Source organism: Planococcus citri, chromosome 1 (assembly GCF_950023065.1).
Source record: "Planococcus citri chromosome 1, ihPlaCitr1.1, whole genome shotgun sequence".
Taxonomy (NCBI): domain Eukaryota; kingdom Metazoa; phylum Arthropoda; class Insecta; order Hemiptera; family Pseudococcidae; genus Planococcus; species Planococcus citri.
This window is the reverse complement of record NC_088677.1, coordinates 85,891,037-85,909,074: the sequence shown is the minus strand read 5'-3', so window position 1 is coordinate 85,909,074 and position 18,038 is coordinate 85,891,037. Positions and strand designations below refer to the sequence as shown.

General features: G+C 34.4%; 1 protein-coding gene across 1 annotated transcript; it reads left to right on the top strand.

The window, feature by feature from the left end:
- The first annotated feature begins 6,356 nt into the window (after window positions 1-6,356).
- Window positions 6,357-8,744, top strand: LOC135837066 (uncharacterized protein K02A2.6-like). Its single transcript, XM_065352218.1, has one exon. It carries the CDS (start codon window positions 6,357-6,359, stop codon window positions 8,742-8,744), a length of 2,388 nt encoding a protein of 795 aa, XP_065208290.1.
- The last annotated feature ends 9,294 nt before the right edge of the window (window positions 8,745-18,038 follow it).

Here is an 18,038-nt window from a genome sequence, read left to right as displayed (position 1 = left end):
TTTTAACCAGGGGTTCACCTCCGCCTGGGATCCCATAGTTCCATCCGTTTCTTGTTGTTTGTGTATTTTGAGTAAGGTTAATTTTCGTCTGACTTGGTTACCAGCCATGCCAGATATATCACGGTGATAGGGCTGCTATCTAGGCCTCCGTGCTTGCCTGGTCCTCTTTTAGTCGCCTTTTACGACAGGCAGAGGGTACCATAAGGATATTCTTAACCCGTCCCTACACGGGGGATCAGAATATATCTGTTGATGAAATTTATGACTTAATCAGTCAACTACCTACCCCCTACATTATACTAGGAGATTTCAATGCCCATTCCCCTACTTGGGAATCCCTAAAATCAAATAATCGTGGAAATGTTATAGATAAATTCCTTTCAAAAAGTGACATTTTTCTTTAAAATAATGGTTCTCATACCCATTTCCACCTCTCAAGTGGAACCTTTTCATCAATTGATCTCTCATTTTGCTCTCCAAACATTGCTCATCTTATTTCATGGAAACCCCAAAGTGACCTTTATTTTAGTGATCACTTCCCCATAGATATTGAAATCTCCACATCTAGAGTCACACCCAGGTCCCTAACTAACTGTCGTTAAGCAAGAAAGTTCTTCCCCATTGGCTGTATATGTGCAATCTGTACCATTTTTTTTCGAGTAAATGTAACTGTAGCACATTTAGAAACATTTAGGGGAAGTTTGTTTTCAATGCTCCATTCAACAAACCTATCCAAATATGCCTGAACCATATTGTCGATTCTTCACTGTAAAACAAAATATTACAACGAATTAAATGAAGAACATAAGTATTCGCTCGAATAAAAAATGATCCACGCTAGTACATAGCCCATTTGACCATTCACAAATTAAGAACTAGAAAAGCAAGTTGTCAGGAAATGAATCAAAATTCACCCAAATTACCTATTATTTTTTTGCTTTTATTCACTCGCTGCACTGCCCACCATCACGTGTTACAGGTATACAGATAGGTAATACAAGCTACTAGCCTATAGCTGTATCTGGCTCATTAAATGAATAAATAAATAAATGAACTAAAAAAAAACTTGCGAGTGAAAGCAAACTACCTACATTGATTTCTCATCGTTTACGCCATCATAATGTATTACACATGGTAATTAGATAATTAATAATCAAAGAAGATACCTTAGCGTTCAGAGGCATTGCCTTGTTTGTACATATAAGTTTTTTGTGTTGGGTGTGTAACATTTGTTATTATCTCTCATCAACATTAAAATGTTCATTTGGTTATAAACAGTATGTTGCCTACTTCTTTCTATGTTTTTAATTAGTTGAAAATTCTGAAACGATTTGCACGTTTCACTGGTTGACTCAGTGAGCCGGAGAGCAAATTCCGGATACTAAGCATTTTATGGCTTGCGGTTTTTTGTCTTTTTTATGTGGTTGGGAAGATGGTGAGAAATAGGTTTGAGCGTAGTCTGTATTTGTTTTTGGTATATTTTTGAGAAGGAATTGTATGTACCAGCTTGGATGAGGATATTAGGGAGTGCTGACGTGAGGTGAAAAATAAATTTAAAGTTTTCACGAGCTAATAAATCATTTTTTTGCTGATCAAGATTCATCAAGAAGGTAGAATTTTAAAAACGTATTCTTATTTTTAATTTTTAGTGAAGTAATTGAAATAGAGAAAGGAATAATTTATATTTTCTTGGGATAGTATACTTACCAATACCTATTTCATAAGGAGCGAAAGTGCAAGATGCATTATTTGGATCTACATATGTAGATACAATTTTTAACCTTAATTGAAAAACGAAATGAAAAAGATATTTGAATATTTTTAAAGCTTTATTTATAACAATTTAGGTCTTTCCAACAGCTAGAAGCCAATTACAGATGAGACCGCTGATAATTAAGGGGAAATAAAAACTAAATTTTGTTTTAAAAAACTGGAAGAAAAAAAATGCAAAAACAAAAATAAGGAAGTAAAGCAAAAAAAAACAAAAAACAAAAGATGAATAAACATTAATAAAAATGATGATCTATTAAGAAGAGAAAAAAACAAAAACCAAAACAAACTAGAGAAAAACTGATATTTACCAAGATGGCTCTTGAGGAGCTTGTAATTATCTTGGCTGTCCGACTGTCAACGGTCGAGTAATGCTCACTATTTTTTTATTTGAAAAAAAGGTCAAGTTTTAAGATCTCAAGGAGAGAAAAGGGAAGGGGAGGCGAAATGTTCCATCTCATTAAAGATTTGCTGAGACAATCTGATGTCAAGTCTCCATCAATCGAGAATTTAAAGAAGTAATTGAGGATTCAAATCCTACACCAAAGTTGAAGAAAAATGTAACATTTTGGTTAAAAAATTATGAAAATGTAGCCGATAAAAAAACGACGTAAACTACTGCGAATACCTTTACCTACCGAGGAAAAGTAGAAAATTTGTAATTTTGTAATTACCCCCCCTTTGGTTTTTTTGCTCGTCTCTTCAAATTGTCTGAAAATATTTTCCAGGGCATAATACGACAGGTTTTCAATCATCCATTATATGTATAAATATTAATCAAGTATGTATAATGTGGTATCTAGGGTTACAGAAAAAGGGGATTTTTATTGCAATGAAGTGACGGTTTCAATTGAGTAGGTATAAAGGAAAATAGGTTCGGAAGAAGATAGGTAGATGATTAAGAGGACCGAGACTTGGGAAATAGGAATCGACTAAGTAGGATAAGAAAACCTCCTAGACACCACATTACTAACCAATAATTCAGATTTTCAGAAATCATCCAAAATGAAAATATCTTCTACATACATAAAAAATTAGAATTTTAAACAGCCAAGAAGGTAACAAGATACACTTGTAACAATAAATTTAGTACCTAACGAAATCATTTCACGAATGAATTACTTAATTATTAAATTAAATCAAAGAAGTTCCAAAAGAGAAAATAAATTGGATCTCATAATTGAGATACATCAAGTAATTTAAGGAGATAGGATGAACCTTTCTAAGATTTATAATCAAATCATATCGAGATAAATAAAATAGGTATATAATAAGTCAATAATTAGACTATTTCACATATTTACAAAGGTATTCTAAAGCATTTGAATTAAGGCATATCTAACCTGAAGGGGACTTGTGAGCTCTCACCACATCTCGATGCAAAGCATCGTCACCTGCACCTCTGTGCTCTTGCATTAAGCAGCCATTTCCGATGACATATCAAAGCAGGAAGAAAACACAAGTCGCGTAATTCGAAGAAATAAGAGCCAATTCGAAGTTCAAATCATTGTAATGGTTTTTCACATTACATAAAAATAACAAAATATCAAAAATAAATCAATTGCGAAAGAATGCACAAAAACGTACGTTAGTAAGTCTTTTCGGGCGACCCTCCACAACTCCACAATCTGTGGAAGTTCCACAACTTACTTCAGGTCAAATCCCAGAATTTATCAAAAATATGAACAACCTACAAATTGACCTAGTAAACCTTATCCATAAACCAATATCTTATCCCCCTTGGTCTCTCAAATCTATACAGATGGAATTCTATTTAAGAAACTACTCAAAACATGATCACTCCCCATCATTAATCAAGAGTCATTCCTTAGAACTGTTATCAAACTATACAGAATATAACTTATGCTTCACAGATGGTTCAAAAATTTCCAACATTCATACTGGTTATGCTTACTCAATTAATGACAAAGTTCTCAGTTTCAAAATTCACAACTGTGCCTCAATTTTTACTGCTGAACTCACTGCCATAAAACATCGCCTAATAGATATAATTTCCATTCAATCAGAAAATAAAAAATTCTTAATCCAAAGCGACTCACTAAGTTCACTGCTATCCATTCAAAACATTTTTTCTGACTATCCCATAGTCCGAGACATACATAAGTCCCTTTTTAACCTCCAAAATTATGATTACTCAATTAGCTTCATGTATGTTCCCAGCCACATAGGTATCACTGGAAATGAAACTGTTGATAGATGAGCAAAAACAGCCACTGCCTCCTCTCCTCTTACCTCTCTCACTCCTGATGATATTAAATCTCTAATCACTCGCAACACATTCACCAACTGGCAGAACTTTTGGTCACAACAAACTTCAAACAAACTCTTCCAACATAAAAAAAACAATCCTCCCCTGGAAAAATCTAGGCCACCTGAACAGAAAAGAAGAAATCCTTATTACTAGACTAAGAATAGGCCACGCAAAAATTACTCATAACCACTTATACCATAAAGAACCAAAACCCCCATGCCAATTTTGCAGAAACGAACCCGCATCCATTCAACACATACTTTCCAACTGTCCCCAACTGAAACAATACAGACTTATTTTACAGATAAAAGAAAATCCACCTACTATCCCTGACGAACCCTCTGAAATACTTACAAAAATTCATCTCCCTAATAAAAAACATCAACCTGACAAACCAAATCTAACCCCTTAACCCCCCTTCTTTTACAGGTATAATATTCTTGTAGTTACTCGTATAAACACCCCAAAAAAAAGAGTTGATTTTATTGAATTTTCAACAGTTTTTTTTTGCCCTAAAAAACAAAAAAAAAACAAAAAAAACATTACGGAATTTTTTCGTTTATCGTTTTGTTTTGGCATGAAGATTTTTTCATAACGTTATAATTTCGTTAACGTTTGTTCCGCAGAAAATTTCGTTTTCGTTTATTGATGTTATTCATACATAATAACGCATGATGGCTCAGGTTTCCCAGTTGATGCTGAGAAGCGGACTAGTGAAACAGCTTTCAGAGACAAGTTCTGCAGTGCTGATACTAGTGATACATCAGAATTTGGACCACAGATAGATTAATATTAGTTACCTATTTATTATGTCATTATTTTTTACATAGGTACCTAGTTAACTACTTATGTTTCCTTGACCGTTAATTTTATGTTAGGTAGGTATTGATATTTTGTTTGTTAGTCAAGGACAATCAAAATTGAAAAAAGAGTACTTAAACATCGCTTCATGTTACGTGTCCAAAGCGATGCCGAATCAGTTAATCAGTTTGTTACAGAACTGAAACGCCAAGCCGCTTTATGCAATTTTACGTGCGGTCATTGTACTAAACCTACAAGCGAGCTACATCTACGAGCACAATTTATTCGAGGTATTCGTGATAGCGACACACGAAGAGAATTTCTACAGAAAGGCGGCAGTGAATCTACTACTACTTTCACATTCGATAAAGCAGTCGAATATGCCGTTGCAGCTGAATCGTCCAAACTTGGCAACGATGTAATTCAAAATTCTCATTTCAATGCCTCAACTTCCGGACCAAAACCTGTAAACAAGCTTCAAGTAAATAAGAATAAATCCACCAGGCCATTTTCACAGCTCCGGGGATCTTGTTTTCGATGTGGTGATAAAGATCACCGAGCAGACAAATGCCCTCATTCTAAAGAAGTCTGCTCATTCTGCAATAAAGTTGGGCATATTACGAAGGTTTGTCAACTTAAACTACGGCGTAATAAATCAAATTCAGGTCGCGGAGGTCACAGTGGACGCGGTGGCCGTTCGAAACGTCCATATTATCGCCAAAATATTCCTAGTACTGGTGCAACGAATCCTACGAATCCGAACGAAGTAAATTATTTCGATTTTCACGTTCTTAACCTACAATGCAACTCGAATTCGAATAATTCCGATAAGATACTTCTCAACTTCGATATTGGTAATAAAAATAAGCAGCTTGAACTCGATACCGGCGCAGCTGTTACTACTTTACGTGTATCTGTTATCAGAGAGTTGATTCCTGGTATAAAAATACTTCCAACTACTGATGAGCTTAGATCTTTCGATGGCACTATTATTGATCCGAACGGTGTGGTGAATCTTTTCGTCAAGTATAAATCGAATGCTGAAAACCTAACAGCTTACATAGTGCCAAATTCTCATCCTGAAGTTGTTGGGCGTACGTGGATAAAAGCGTTTCGAATATTACCTCCTGAGTTGTTGGAAATTAATACTGTTTCAACCGAGGTGAATTATACTGACGAAATTAAGAAGTTGATTCGCGAATATTCAGATTTATTTTCCGGTGGATATGGCAAAATTCCTAATTTTCAATGCTCACTACGTTTGAAAGATAATGCTGTACCTGTGTTTATGAAGCCTAGAACTTTACCATATGCCATAAAACCATTAGTCGAAGCTGAAATTGAGAAATTACTTGCCTAAGGCATACTTTCACCTGCTAAACACCCTACTTGGGGAACACCAATTGTACCTGTTATTAATTCAAAAGGTGCTTTACGAATTTGCGGTGACTACAAGGTGACAATCAATAAGTACCTGATTGCTGAAAAGTATCCGATTCCGAACGTCGAGGAAATGTTTAGTAAACTTGCCGGTGGTACTCACTTCGTTTCGCTCGATATTTTCAGAGCTTATTTCTGCATGGTTGTAGATGAGCTAAGTGCTATATTACAGTGCCTTAGTACTCATTTAGGCGCATTCTACGTTCACAGACTTATGTTCGGCGTTGGCAACGCTCCATGGTACTTTCAGAAATTTATGGATGAAATATTATCGCATATACTCGGTGCTGCGGCGTTTTATGACGATGTCAAAGTTCAAGGAGCCACAGCCAAAGAGTTACTTGACAGACTACGTATGGTTTTCCAAACATTCCGTGAACATGGTTTGAAATTGAACAAAGATAAGTGTCAGTTCAATTTGAAATCAATTACTTACCTTGGTTTTGTTATCGATGCAAACGGAATTCGAAAAACACCAGAGAAAATCGAAACCATCGTTAAATGCGATTATCCGAAGAATATCGAGCAGCTACGTAGTTTTATTGGTCTCATCAATTACTATGGCCGTTTTATTCCGAATATGGCCGATATTCTCGCTCCAATGTACCAATTAATGCAGAAAGATGTTCAATTTGTTTGGAATAACCAATGTCAAGCAGCTTTCGTTCGATTAAAACAAGAAATGACAGAAGATCGTATCCTAGTGCCATATGACCCTAAATTACCTCTCGTTTTAGCTGCTGATGCGTCATCGTATGGTCTAGGCGCCTGTTTATCGCATATTTTACCAGGCAATGAAGAAAAGCCAATTGCTTTTTGCAGTCGTACGTTATCGAAAGCTGAACGTGGTTATAGCCAACTGCACAAAGAAGCTACAGCTATTTACTGGGCTGTAAAAAAGTTCTTCGTTTACCTTTTTGGTCGCAAATTTATTCTACATACGGACCATAAACCGCTGACTGCGATCTTTCATCCCAACAAAAACTTACCTGATTTAACTGCAGCCAGATTACTTCGTTACGCTTGTTTTCTGTCGAATTTCGACTACGATATACAGTACCGAAGAAGTGAAAAGCACAGCAATGCCGATTTTCCTTCTCGTTTTCCACTACCGATTTCCAGTAACGAGAAAACTGATGCAGCTAGTTCAGTTTTACTGCTAGAGCAGATCAGCATTTTACCAGTTACAAGAGCTGAAATTGTTTCAGAAACGGCTAAAGATCCAGCGCTAATTCCTGTTCTCAATGGCTTACGTTCGAATTCCGGCCTTGAGAAAACCTGCTTCGCTGGCCAAGAAGCTGAATTTTCGATTGAATCCGATTGTATTTTCCGAGGTTGTCGAGTCGTTGTACCTAAAGCTCTACAGCAACGAGTTCTTCAAGAATTACATACTGCTCACATCGGTTCTACTAAAATGAAAAACCTCGCTCGAAATTACATTTATTGGTCCGGTATTGATCGAGACATCGAAAATATTACAACTCAATGTACCGGATGTTCTCAAGTTAGAAATAATCCTCCTAAAATCGATCGTCATCCCTGGTTGTATCCAGAAATATCGTGGTATCGTCTTCATTTAGATTACGCCGGACCATTTCTCAATAACTACTTCCTACTTGTTGTTGATGCATACAGCAAATGGGTAGAAATTTTTGTAATGAACTCGATAACAACTTCTAAGACGATATTCTTTCTTCAAGATCTGTATACTCGATTTGGTCTTCCGGTTATGATTGTCACCGATAACGGTCCTCAATGGACGAGTGAAGAATTCAAAATGTTCAACTCTTCAAACGGTATTATCCATAAATTTTCTGCTCCTTACCATCCTGCAAGTAATGGGCAGGTTGAACGTTACGTGCAAGTCCTAAAAAACAGCTTAAAAGCTAGCTTGTTCGATAGCAGTCAAAGTTCATCCATTACGGAAAGAGTGAATCTGCTACTCATTCAGCTACGCAGAACTACTCACAGCCTGACTGGCAAAACTCCGGCTGAGTTGTTATTGCGCCATGGTTATCGGACCAAGTTAGATTTGCTTATCGATCCTCATACGAAACGTATCCGTTCGGATCAAATTCAACAAATCGAGAATACCAAAATTCGTGACATCAAACCTGGAGATCCAGTCAATTATCGAGTTTACAACGATACGAAACGTAAATGGGCAACTGGCCTAGTTATTTCGAAAGGTCCATTAAATGCTGTGATACGTGGTGAGAATGGCGAAACTCACAGAAGACATCTCGATCAAATGGTATCAGCTCCTCATGCCGAACCTTCTTCTGCAGGGGAAGGTACTAGCGATCAACAACAAGGAACTACGTCGACCAGCAGCGAACAGCAGCCTTCAACTTCTCAAACTCAACCGTCTCAACCTGATCCTCCGAAACCTCCTTCTACCGACGCTGAGCTCCGTCGATCAAGTCGATCTCATAAAATTCCATCTAGATTGGATATTTAGAAATTTAGAATTTACCTACCTAAATATTTTACCTTGTTGTGTCGTTTCGTTTTATTTTTTTAAATGTTTTATTGCATTTTCTTCTTATTGTTTCAAATTTTAATGTCTTATTAAGGGGGGAGGAATTGTTGTAACGTTATTATTTATTTCTGCGATAGATAGCGCTTTATTAATTTACTGGCTCAACCGGTTGTATGCTATTTTTTACTTACTTTGTTATTATATTATTATTCGTTATTATGTTATTAAAAATGGTTAGAAATGAACGTGTATTTTATCCTGGTTTACTCCGTAATGGTATAATAATTTCCATACCTGGTATTTAGTTCCTTACAACCTACAAATGTGGGGAAAAGATAAATAATGTAGGTACCTAAAATACATAAGTATGTAGGTATGTACTTTCAATAAGTTCACGCAGTTGTGTATGTGTATGAGATGAATAATTTAAAATTAGAAGCTGGTATTCTGCTGACACACATCTAGAGCTAAAACTAATCATAACCTTAACCTCAACCCTAGATGTAATCTATTTGTAACAGTAATCACTGGGATGGGAGCAAGACTGGTTGTCTGCCTGACCCAGACCCCCTGGATATTTGTCAACAGTGTGGCCACAATTTCAGTTTCACAATTCCTGAAACCAGAATTATTTTTGATTTGAGAAGTCAATTTTTCTACCCTCCAACTTCGGTCTGAGAAAAGGAAAGAAAAATGATCTAGCCCGAATGAAGCGAGGGCAAAAGCTGTGGAAAATTGATAAAATGAGAGGTAAAACAACACCATTCCTGATTTTGATCAAGTAGCAGAATTATTTGAAAATTTGGAAAAAAGAAGTACCTTTGGGCAAAAAGGAGGGCTTTTTACCAACTTTTTCGAAAAGAAGGACCCATATAGGCAAAAAGACAAACTTTTACTGACCTAGAAGGACCGGAAGGACTGTTAGACACCCTGGCCATCCATCCTAATGTAGGTTCAGATACAAAAAGATATCAGGGCAATGACCCAGACCCCAGAATAAAAATGCGATTAGAAAATAATCTTAATAATGACTATAATCATCATTAAAAAAATTATTATTATTCATTAAAATTCAAAAAAAATCAAAAAGTCATAAATACTACATTTTGAGTTATAATAATGCGTTTGCAATCCCTATCACATTCTGAATCTCGTCCTGTACCTAGTTTCTCTTGTTCTACATGGTTTTCTGTTCTTTACTTTGGTTTCTTTTTATTTTCTGTTTTACTTTTTGAATTGCTACAATAATTTTCAGCAGAATGAATTTGTTGAATAATACAACTGCAACGACTGTTAATATGAAACAAATTCCACGCTGAATATTCAATTCAGATTCTGTGTATACGGGGCTCTTGTTTTTTTTTTTTACAATATCAACACTACTGTAGGGGTATGTGTTATCAAGTCAGACAAGCAAGAGCATTTTGTGTTATGTTTGACTCAACCTAACGGAACTCGAGATATCTAAAAGTGGTTCTTGTGGAGTCCGACTCATTCCACATCCACCCTCATATTGTACAGTGATACTGCATTTAGAACTCACTCTTTTTGTATATGTATCACAATGTAATACCATAGGGTAGAACACTCTAAACTGAACCTTTTTTCTTACAAAGTTTTCTGTAATGTGATTGGTTTAACCATCTACATGACAAAACAACATTATTGAAAAAGGTTTCAGGCTAGCTTCTTCCCTATTGGTCTATAGAAATAAGGGGTTTTGTATATCTATATATAAGCTGTATCCAGCTTAGAAATTAGTCTATGTTAGAAACTGGGTGGAATAAACTTCACTGTTATAGTACTCTCATTTCTTTTGCGACTCAGTCTCCCTTGTCGGCCATTAAGTTGACCATTACAAGGAAGTTTGTAAGACCATTCAGTTGGTCAACATGGAAGATAGGCACTAAGCAGCCTGTGTTTGGCCATTCAGTTGGTGACAACAGAGGTAGGACAGCAGCCTGCGTACTGCCATTAAGTTACCCATGATGGGGAAGCCTGTATGGCTCTTCAGTGAGCCACCACAGGGACATGGGTACATATCATCACAGCCGCGAATCCATATAAGTTGCGACCAAATAGGTATGTACATAAGAAGGTCTATCTCGCTCTCCCCTCTATGACCTTGTACCAAACCCACACTACTATCGATATTCATGTTGTTGTTGTTGTTGTTGTGCACAGAATTGTCTGTACACTTCAAGTAGTTTTCACTTTAATGATGATTTGGTATTTAGAAATCCATTCTGTGTCGTGGTATTTGCATGTGTACGTACCCGTCTCATCAAAGTTAATATCTTTTAAGCTCACTCTGCTGGAATCATTGCAGGAACATTGATCAGTAGTTTTTATCGTATCATCTAGTGCCTAAAATAAGAAATAAATTTTTGAAATATGTAGCTAATTTAAGAGAACTTCACAGACCATTGCTTCCAACTCGTTTTGAAGCTTCTAGTTACTTTTTGGTCTTTCAAGGTTGACATACACAAAACTATACAGGGGATAAAGCTATTGATTAGAATAGACCTCCCTCCCCAAATTTGTTAAATTTTAAAAACGTCTTTCCAGACTCAACGAATCCGTTCAGTTTTTTAAATTTTTAGTTCTAATAAAGGGATCTATTTACCAGGAATGAGACTGAATAAGAAGGGTATTTGCCAAATTTTCCCAAGTCCTGTATATCGTATATGCTTGCGTGCAAAGTTAAATGCATGAATAGTTTCGTTTCATTCAGGCAACAACCGTGTGTATTATTTGCAGCGTCTTTTTTAATGCGGTTTCGTCGAGATATAGTCTTTACACACTACACAGGTATATACTTGAAAGTTATTCGTTCGAAACATGCATTACCTTAAGTTACTTATCTTCAGTTGTGTTTGTCATGTACCTAATGATTATTTACATTTGGGAATTTGTTCAGGTACATCTCCACATTGGATTTTTAATTACTCGTACCTAGCGCCCTAGCGATACAGTTTTCGTTTAAGTTACAATCATTTAAGTGAAAATAGCATTACTGCGAGTAACTACTTACCTAATGCAAAAATCTCTTAAAATTACTCTTAGTTGAACACATACTTACATACAAAACATCGTATTACATAGATGTTGGATTACACAAGCATATTTGTAGTACCTATTCTACATATACTTAATATTTTGAGTGGAAAGACTTGTATGATCAAGGGATCCTATTGAGCTACGCCCGACCTTGAATATGTAAATCAAGAGATATTTTCATTTTATTTCTTTAAAATTTTATTTATAGTATCTAACAATAATTTAGGTCTCTCCAACAGCTAGAAGCAGATTACAGGAGAGTTCGCTTAATAACTAAGAGGAAATAGAAACAAAAAATTTTGTTCTAAAAAACCGCAAGAAAAAAATTACAAAAACAAAAATATGGAAGTAAAGCAAAAAAAAAACAAAAAATAGATAAACATTAATAAATAATGATCCATTAAGAAGAGAAAAAACAAAACAACAAAACAATGTGGAGAAAAACTGGTACCAATATGGCTCTTAAAGGAGCTTGTAATTTTCTTGGGTGTCCACTGTCAACGGTCGAGTGATGCTCGGTATTTTTTTATTTGAAAAAAAAAGGTCATGAGGAGGAAGGGAAGGTGAGGCGAAATGTTTCCTCTCAAAAAAGATTTTTTTCAAATTCAAAAACACTTGCCTCTTGACAAAATTTTTTCGAAAAAAAATCAAAAAGTTATCAAATTTTCAGAATAATGAAATATTAAAAAATTTCTACACAGGAGGTTGAAAATTTTTAAAAGCCATGTACTCTTAAAATAAATGGATTATTGGTGGACTAGAGTTTAAGTACTGATTGTGAGTAGGCACTAAAAGATAGAGGTTTTGTAGACTTACCCTATAATAATCGCTAGTGTAAATATCTCGACTCATTCCGAAATCCGAGATTTTGACCGTCAGTCCTTCCCCAACTAAACAATTTCGGTAAGCTAAGTCTCGATGCACAAACCTTTGAGCAGCTAAATACTCCATTCCAGAAGCGATTTGCAATGCAATAGATAATAATTCTTTCTACAACATTGGTCAATTTATTTAAAAATTTACTTTTATGAAAACTTTAATTCACTCCAAGCTTTTATTATTCTTTGATTTGTGAGATTAAAATTTATTATATTGAATCCATAAGAAAAAATTATCGACGAAGCAAAAAATGAGATTAATCTCGTTTGTAAACCTCAATTTTCAAATTCAAAACAGAATTTTTTCTGTCTTTTCAATTTTGAAATTAAAGTTTATCTACATTACTTACCACACATTTAAAAAAAATTAAAAGGGTCATCCTTTATAATTGATCAAATCTCCAAGCAAAAGGAGAAAGATGAAAAGAAGGGGAGTTGTAAAAAAGACTCATCTCCTTGGAACTGAATTCAGTCGAGTGTCACGGGTATTTTTCACTTTATTAAAATTTTATTTATTTATTTATTTATTTACCTATTTAAAATTATCCTCGCTTCAACCTTTGTAGGTTATTTTGCGATTTACATAATAATTCATACAATAAATTTGTACAATTTTGTGTTTAAGAGATAATGTGCCAGATTTTAAAGATTTTTCAGAGAAAGAAGATTTGTTTTATATTTTCTTCTTTCACTGTCAAAGTTGGTACAGTTTAAAATTATATGTTTGACGTCAAATTCATTATCACCGCAAAAGGGACAATACCTGGGTATGGAAAACAAAAAACAAAAAAATTGTTTACTTAAACCTCAATTGAGTACCTTAGAGTCAAACCCAGAATTCTCCAAATTTTTCAAAAATGAGGTTATGATCGTTTTGGGTACAGTTAGTAGGTGTGCATCGATTGCCATTCTCCGTTTTTACCTATCCGACACAATGACGCAGTCAGGGGGGTCCAAAGTACTGGGTCAGAGTCAAATTCCGAAAAATGTCCAAAATTTTCAAAAATGAGATTATGGTTGTTTTGGGTACAGTTAGTAGGTACGCATCAATTGCCATTCAACATTTTACCCCATTCGATACTATGATGGTTGGGGGATCCAAAGAACCGGGTTCGAGTCAAACTTTGAAAAAAATACTTCAAAAAAAAATTTTTTTTTATTCTAGTCGACTATAAACAACCTTGAGATACTTTCAACGGACTTGAATCTAGAATTATCCCTCATTTTATCATGCATTTTCGTGTATTTTCGATATTTTTTACAGACTTGGAGTCAAAACCAGAATTCTCCAAAATGGTATCGTAAATTACTGCTATGGAAAGACTTGAAAAAAACTTTTTTTTTGCCAATTCGATTGTTACCCGAAGCACTATATATAGGCGAGATCAGAAACCTGCTACTACTGATTCCCACCTTTCATCAGTTTTTTGCGTTTTTCTCAAAATGGTGAAAAGTGGAGAATTCTGGGTTTGACTCTAAAGTACTCAATTTTGAAATTAGGTTATCCTTTTAGGACGTATTGTATCTAAAAGTGCTAACAAAATAAGAAAATCAGGAGCATATCATCAGGTCAGATGGTTTGGATGGCAAAAGCCATCTGTCACATCAAATTGTTTTACCACCGCAAGAATTTAGAATTATGAATATAAGGTAAAAAGAGATTGTTAATTTGGTGAAAAGGAAGAGACTTCGGCAATTTTAGCAAAAAGTAGCAATTTTGGCAGTTATTGACAAAAAATAGCATAACAATTCATACAAAATTGGAGAAAAAATCAATCATTAGGTAGTCAAACTGACAAAAAGAAACACTTAGCTATTCAACTTTTACTATTTTCTACAAGTGAATCGGTGTGAACAGAAAGGGGCTAACATAAGTCCATTTTCGCAGTTTTCAGGAATAACAAATAACTAATTTATTCGGAAATCTTAAATTTTTGGTAAACATGCTTAAGGTCCTTGAAAGAGAACCCCAAGATTTGGGGACAATTTACCTTGCGCAATTTACCACGCGCAATTTATCTCCAGAGAAAATTGTTCTCAGGCGAAAATTTACCTCATAAGATGATTGATCTCGAGAGAAAATTTACCTTGTAAGAAAATTTACCTTTTGAGAAAATTTACCTATTTGAAATATTGAACATGTATGTAGAAACAATCAGGACAAATTCAGGAACACAACTCGTTGCTTCGGATTTGAAATTCATAATGCTCCAATCGATTCGAAATGTCGAACTTGTGATAGGATTAAATTTTCAGTTCTGAAGTTGAAACGATTTGAAATCACCTACTGGATAAAGGTTGTGCACCCTAGATATATAAATATTGAGATCTCATTTTGAAAATCGACTTATTAAATAACAGCTAAAAAAATTCCCTCACTGTATTTTGTGCAAATTTTTCAACAGTAGCTTTCAAATTTTTACTCATTTTAAAAAGATGAGTTTCACTCTGCTTATCTGAGCGGCACGGTAGTGCCGCCCCCCCGCCCTCCCGTTCCGAGATTTCCATGGAAATCCGCGGAAAAGGCCGAGATTGTCCGATATACGGCCGAGCGTGCATGCTTATATATTCTGTAATCATTTAGAAATTTATTTAAAAAATTATGTATCTCGTAAATGGTATGGTTTTAATGAAAATTAAAATTGTACCTAGGCTTATTTTCATGAGCTCTATCTAGGTACACCAAAACCAATATTGTATGTTGAATAGTTTTTAAGATACGAAACCACATTTTGCATTTACTCTAAATTTATTGTAGAATTTTTAGTAAGCGATTTTATGGCAAAACTACTGAACGGATTTTGATGAAATTTTGAATACTGTTATGAATCGTCTCAATGAAGACAGTAACGTCGAGAAAATTCTAAAATTCTCAATTTTCACTCTTCCTTCCCCTTTTTGACCCCCTAAAAATGTTTAAAATTTCCTGAAAATAACAAAAGGCACTAGTCCTATGTTCAAAGTGCCTATATTTAAAATTTCAGCTTTCTACACCTTATAGTTTTCCCTGTAGCCTTGTCTAAAGAATACATTTTGTATGAAATCAGTGTTGATTTATTTGTAATCAAAATATCTCTATAACATTTGCTGAATTTACCCCCTTGCTAGGCATTTAATTAAAAATCGAAATCAATCTATAGGGAATTTCGTTATCTTAAGTTTAAATATATTGGTAGCTTGAAATTCACTGTGCAATTTTCCGATTTTCTGAATAATTATTTTTTTTAAGGACATTTATGGCAAAACTACTGAACGGATTTTGATGAAATTTTGAATACCGTTAGGAATCGTCTCAATGAAGACAATGTCGTCGAAAAAATTCTAAAATTCTCAATTTTCACTCTTTCTCCCTCTTTTTGACCTGCCAAAAATGTTAAAAATTTCTTAAAAATATCAAAAGGCACTAGTCCTATGTATTCACGGAGTTGTTATTTAAGCTTACATTTATTTTTCAGCGTATTCAGTTTTAAACAGGAGATATACTTGAACGGAGTTGTAATTGAATCGGTCAGTATGGAAAGGTAACAAGTCACATTTTTGAAAAAAATTTTTTGTGGAAATGGGGGTTTTAAAGTACGGCGGATCGACCGGTGATGTCAGATTTCCGCAAAACTGCGGATGCCGGGAAAGTGGTATTTGGGCGCAGAAAAAGGGCGGATCCGCATTTATGTCTTTTTTGTAAAATGTTTTAAATTCCTTGAAAAATAACTAACATTTTTGAGAAGACCATTTTTTGAAATTTAAGTTAATCTCTGAACTGAAAAATGATGAAAAAATTAACAACTTCGGCAAAAAGTCTGATACCTCAAGGGGTTTTTGGTCAATTTAAACGAGATAGCAGTCTAAATGATGTACTTAGATGTAGGTCAATTGAGTGCAGAAAGGGTCTAAGTCCCATTTGTTTAGGCAGCAACAGCACCGGCGCACGTGAATATTTTTTTTTGGAAACTGCGCTAAAAGTTGTGTCTTGGGGTCCTCTTTCAATGACCTTAAGCATGTTTACTAAAATTTTTTGATTTTTGAATGAATCAGTTTTTTGTTATTCCTGAAAAATGCAAAAATGGACTTATCCCCTTTCCATACTGACCGATTCAATTCGTAGCAGAATTTTGCAGCATTTTAAAGGAAAAGAATTTCACAACCTAGGATATGATACTCCTACATAGGTGGGCAATTACACCGCACAATTATTTTCGACCATCAATTCGTTCCATGAGTAATTTTTTTCTTCTAATAGACAAACCTGTTTTCGCTTCAAAGCCTCAAAGGTCCCTTTTATAAATCACAGATATCAGGCAATGATGAACGAATTTTGCAAAAATTTCTCATTCAACCTATGCATAAGACAAAACTACCCTCTAAAATTGAAAAAAAATAAAATCGAAAAAATCAAAGCAATTCGATGTTTTCTCTATTCTGAAAAAATGTAAATATCAACACAAGGGCCATTATCGTGAAACCCCTCTCATATATATATATATAAAACAAAATATAGAAATATGAATCAGTATAGGTAATGTGAATTTGAGAAACTATAGCCTAAAACAAGATATAGGAATATGAATATGTAGGTAATGTGAGTTTGAGAATTGGGTTATCAAATGCATTAAAAAAATTATCTGATATCCGCAAAAAATCTTTGGGAAAGAATTCTAATCCCTCCGCCCTCCCTCTAAGGAATGTTATTAGAATTATGAAAATAGAGGTTGGAAATGAAAAATTATTTTTAAAAAAAATTAATAATAATAGTATTAAAATTTATTGATATAAATAGAGTAAATCCCCGCCATTCAATACATTACTCTATAATTGAAGTACCTATGAATGTACATTTTGAAAATGTGGTTCGGTTAAGAAACAATTGTAAAAATGATGCATACTGTCAATGGAGATAAGATATTTTAGAAATAAAAAATTATTGAAAAACATAATGATAATTAAAGTAACAATATTTAATGATATTTCTAGATAGAGTAAATCCCCGCCATTCACGACATTAGGTACTTGATGATTTGAATGAATCAAGAATTTGAAAATGAAGTTGAGTTAAGAAATAATTGTAAACATGGAGCATTAACTGTTGATGAAAATGAAATACCTATTTTATATAATTTGACTGAGAAATGTATATGATTGAAAATGGTAATGTTTTAAGAAATTTGCAGTAATATTCTCTTGTCAAAAAAAAGGGCGGACAAAACCTTTTTCTAATTTTTTTTTACTTATCAAATTAAATCGTTTCCCTTTCATTATGAATTACTTGAAATTTAAAAAATTTGTGGTTTTGTCCGCCCTTTTTTTTTTGACAAGAGAATATTACTGCAAATTTCTTAAA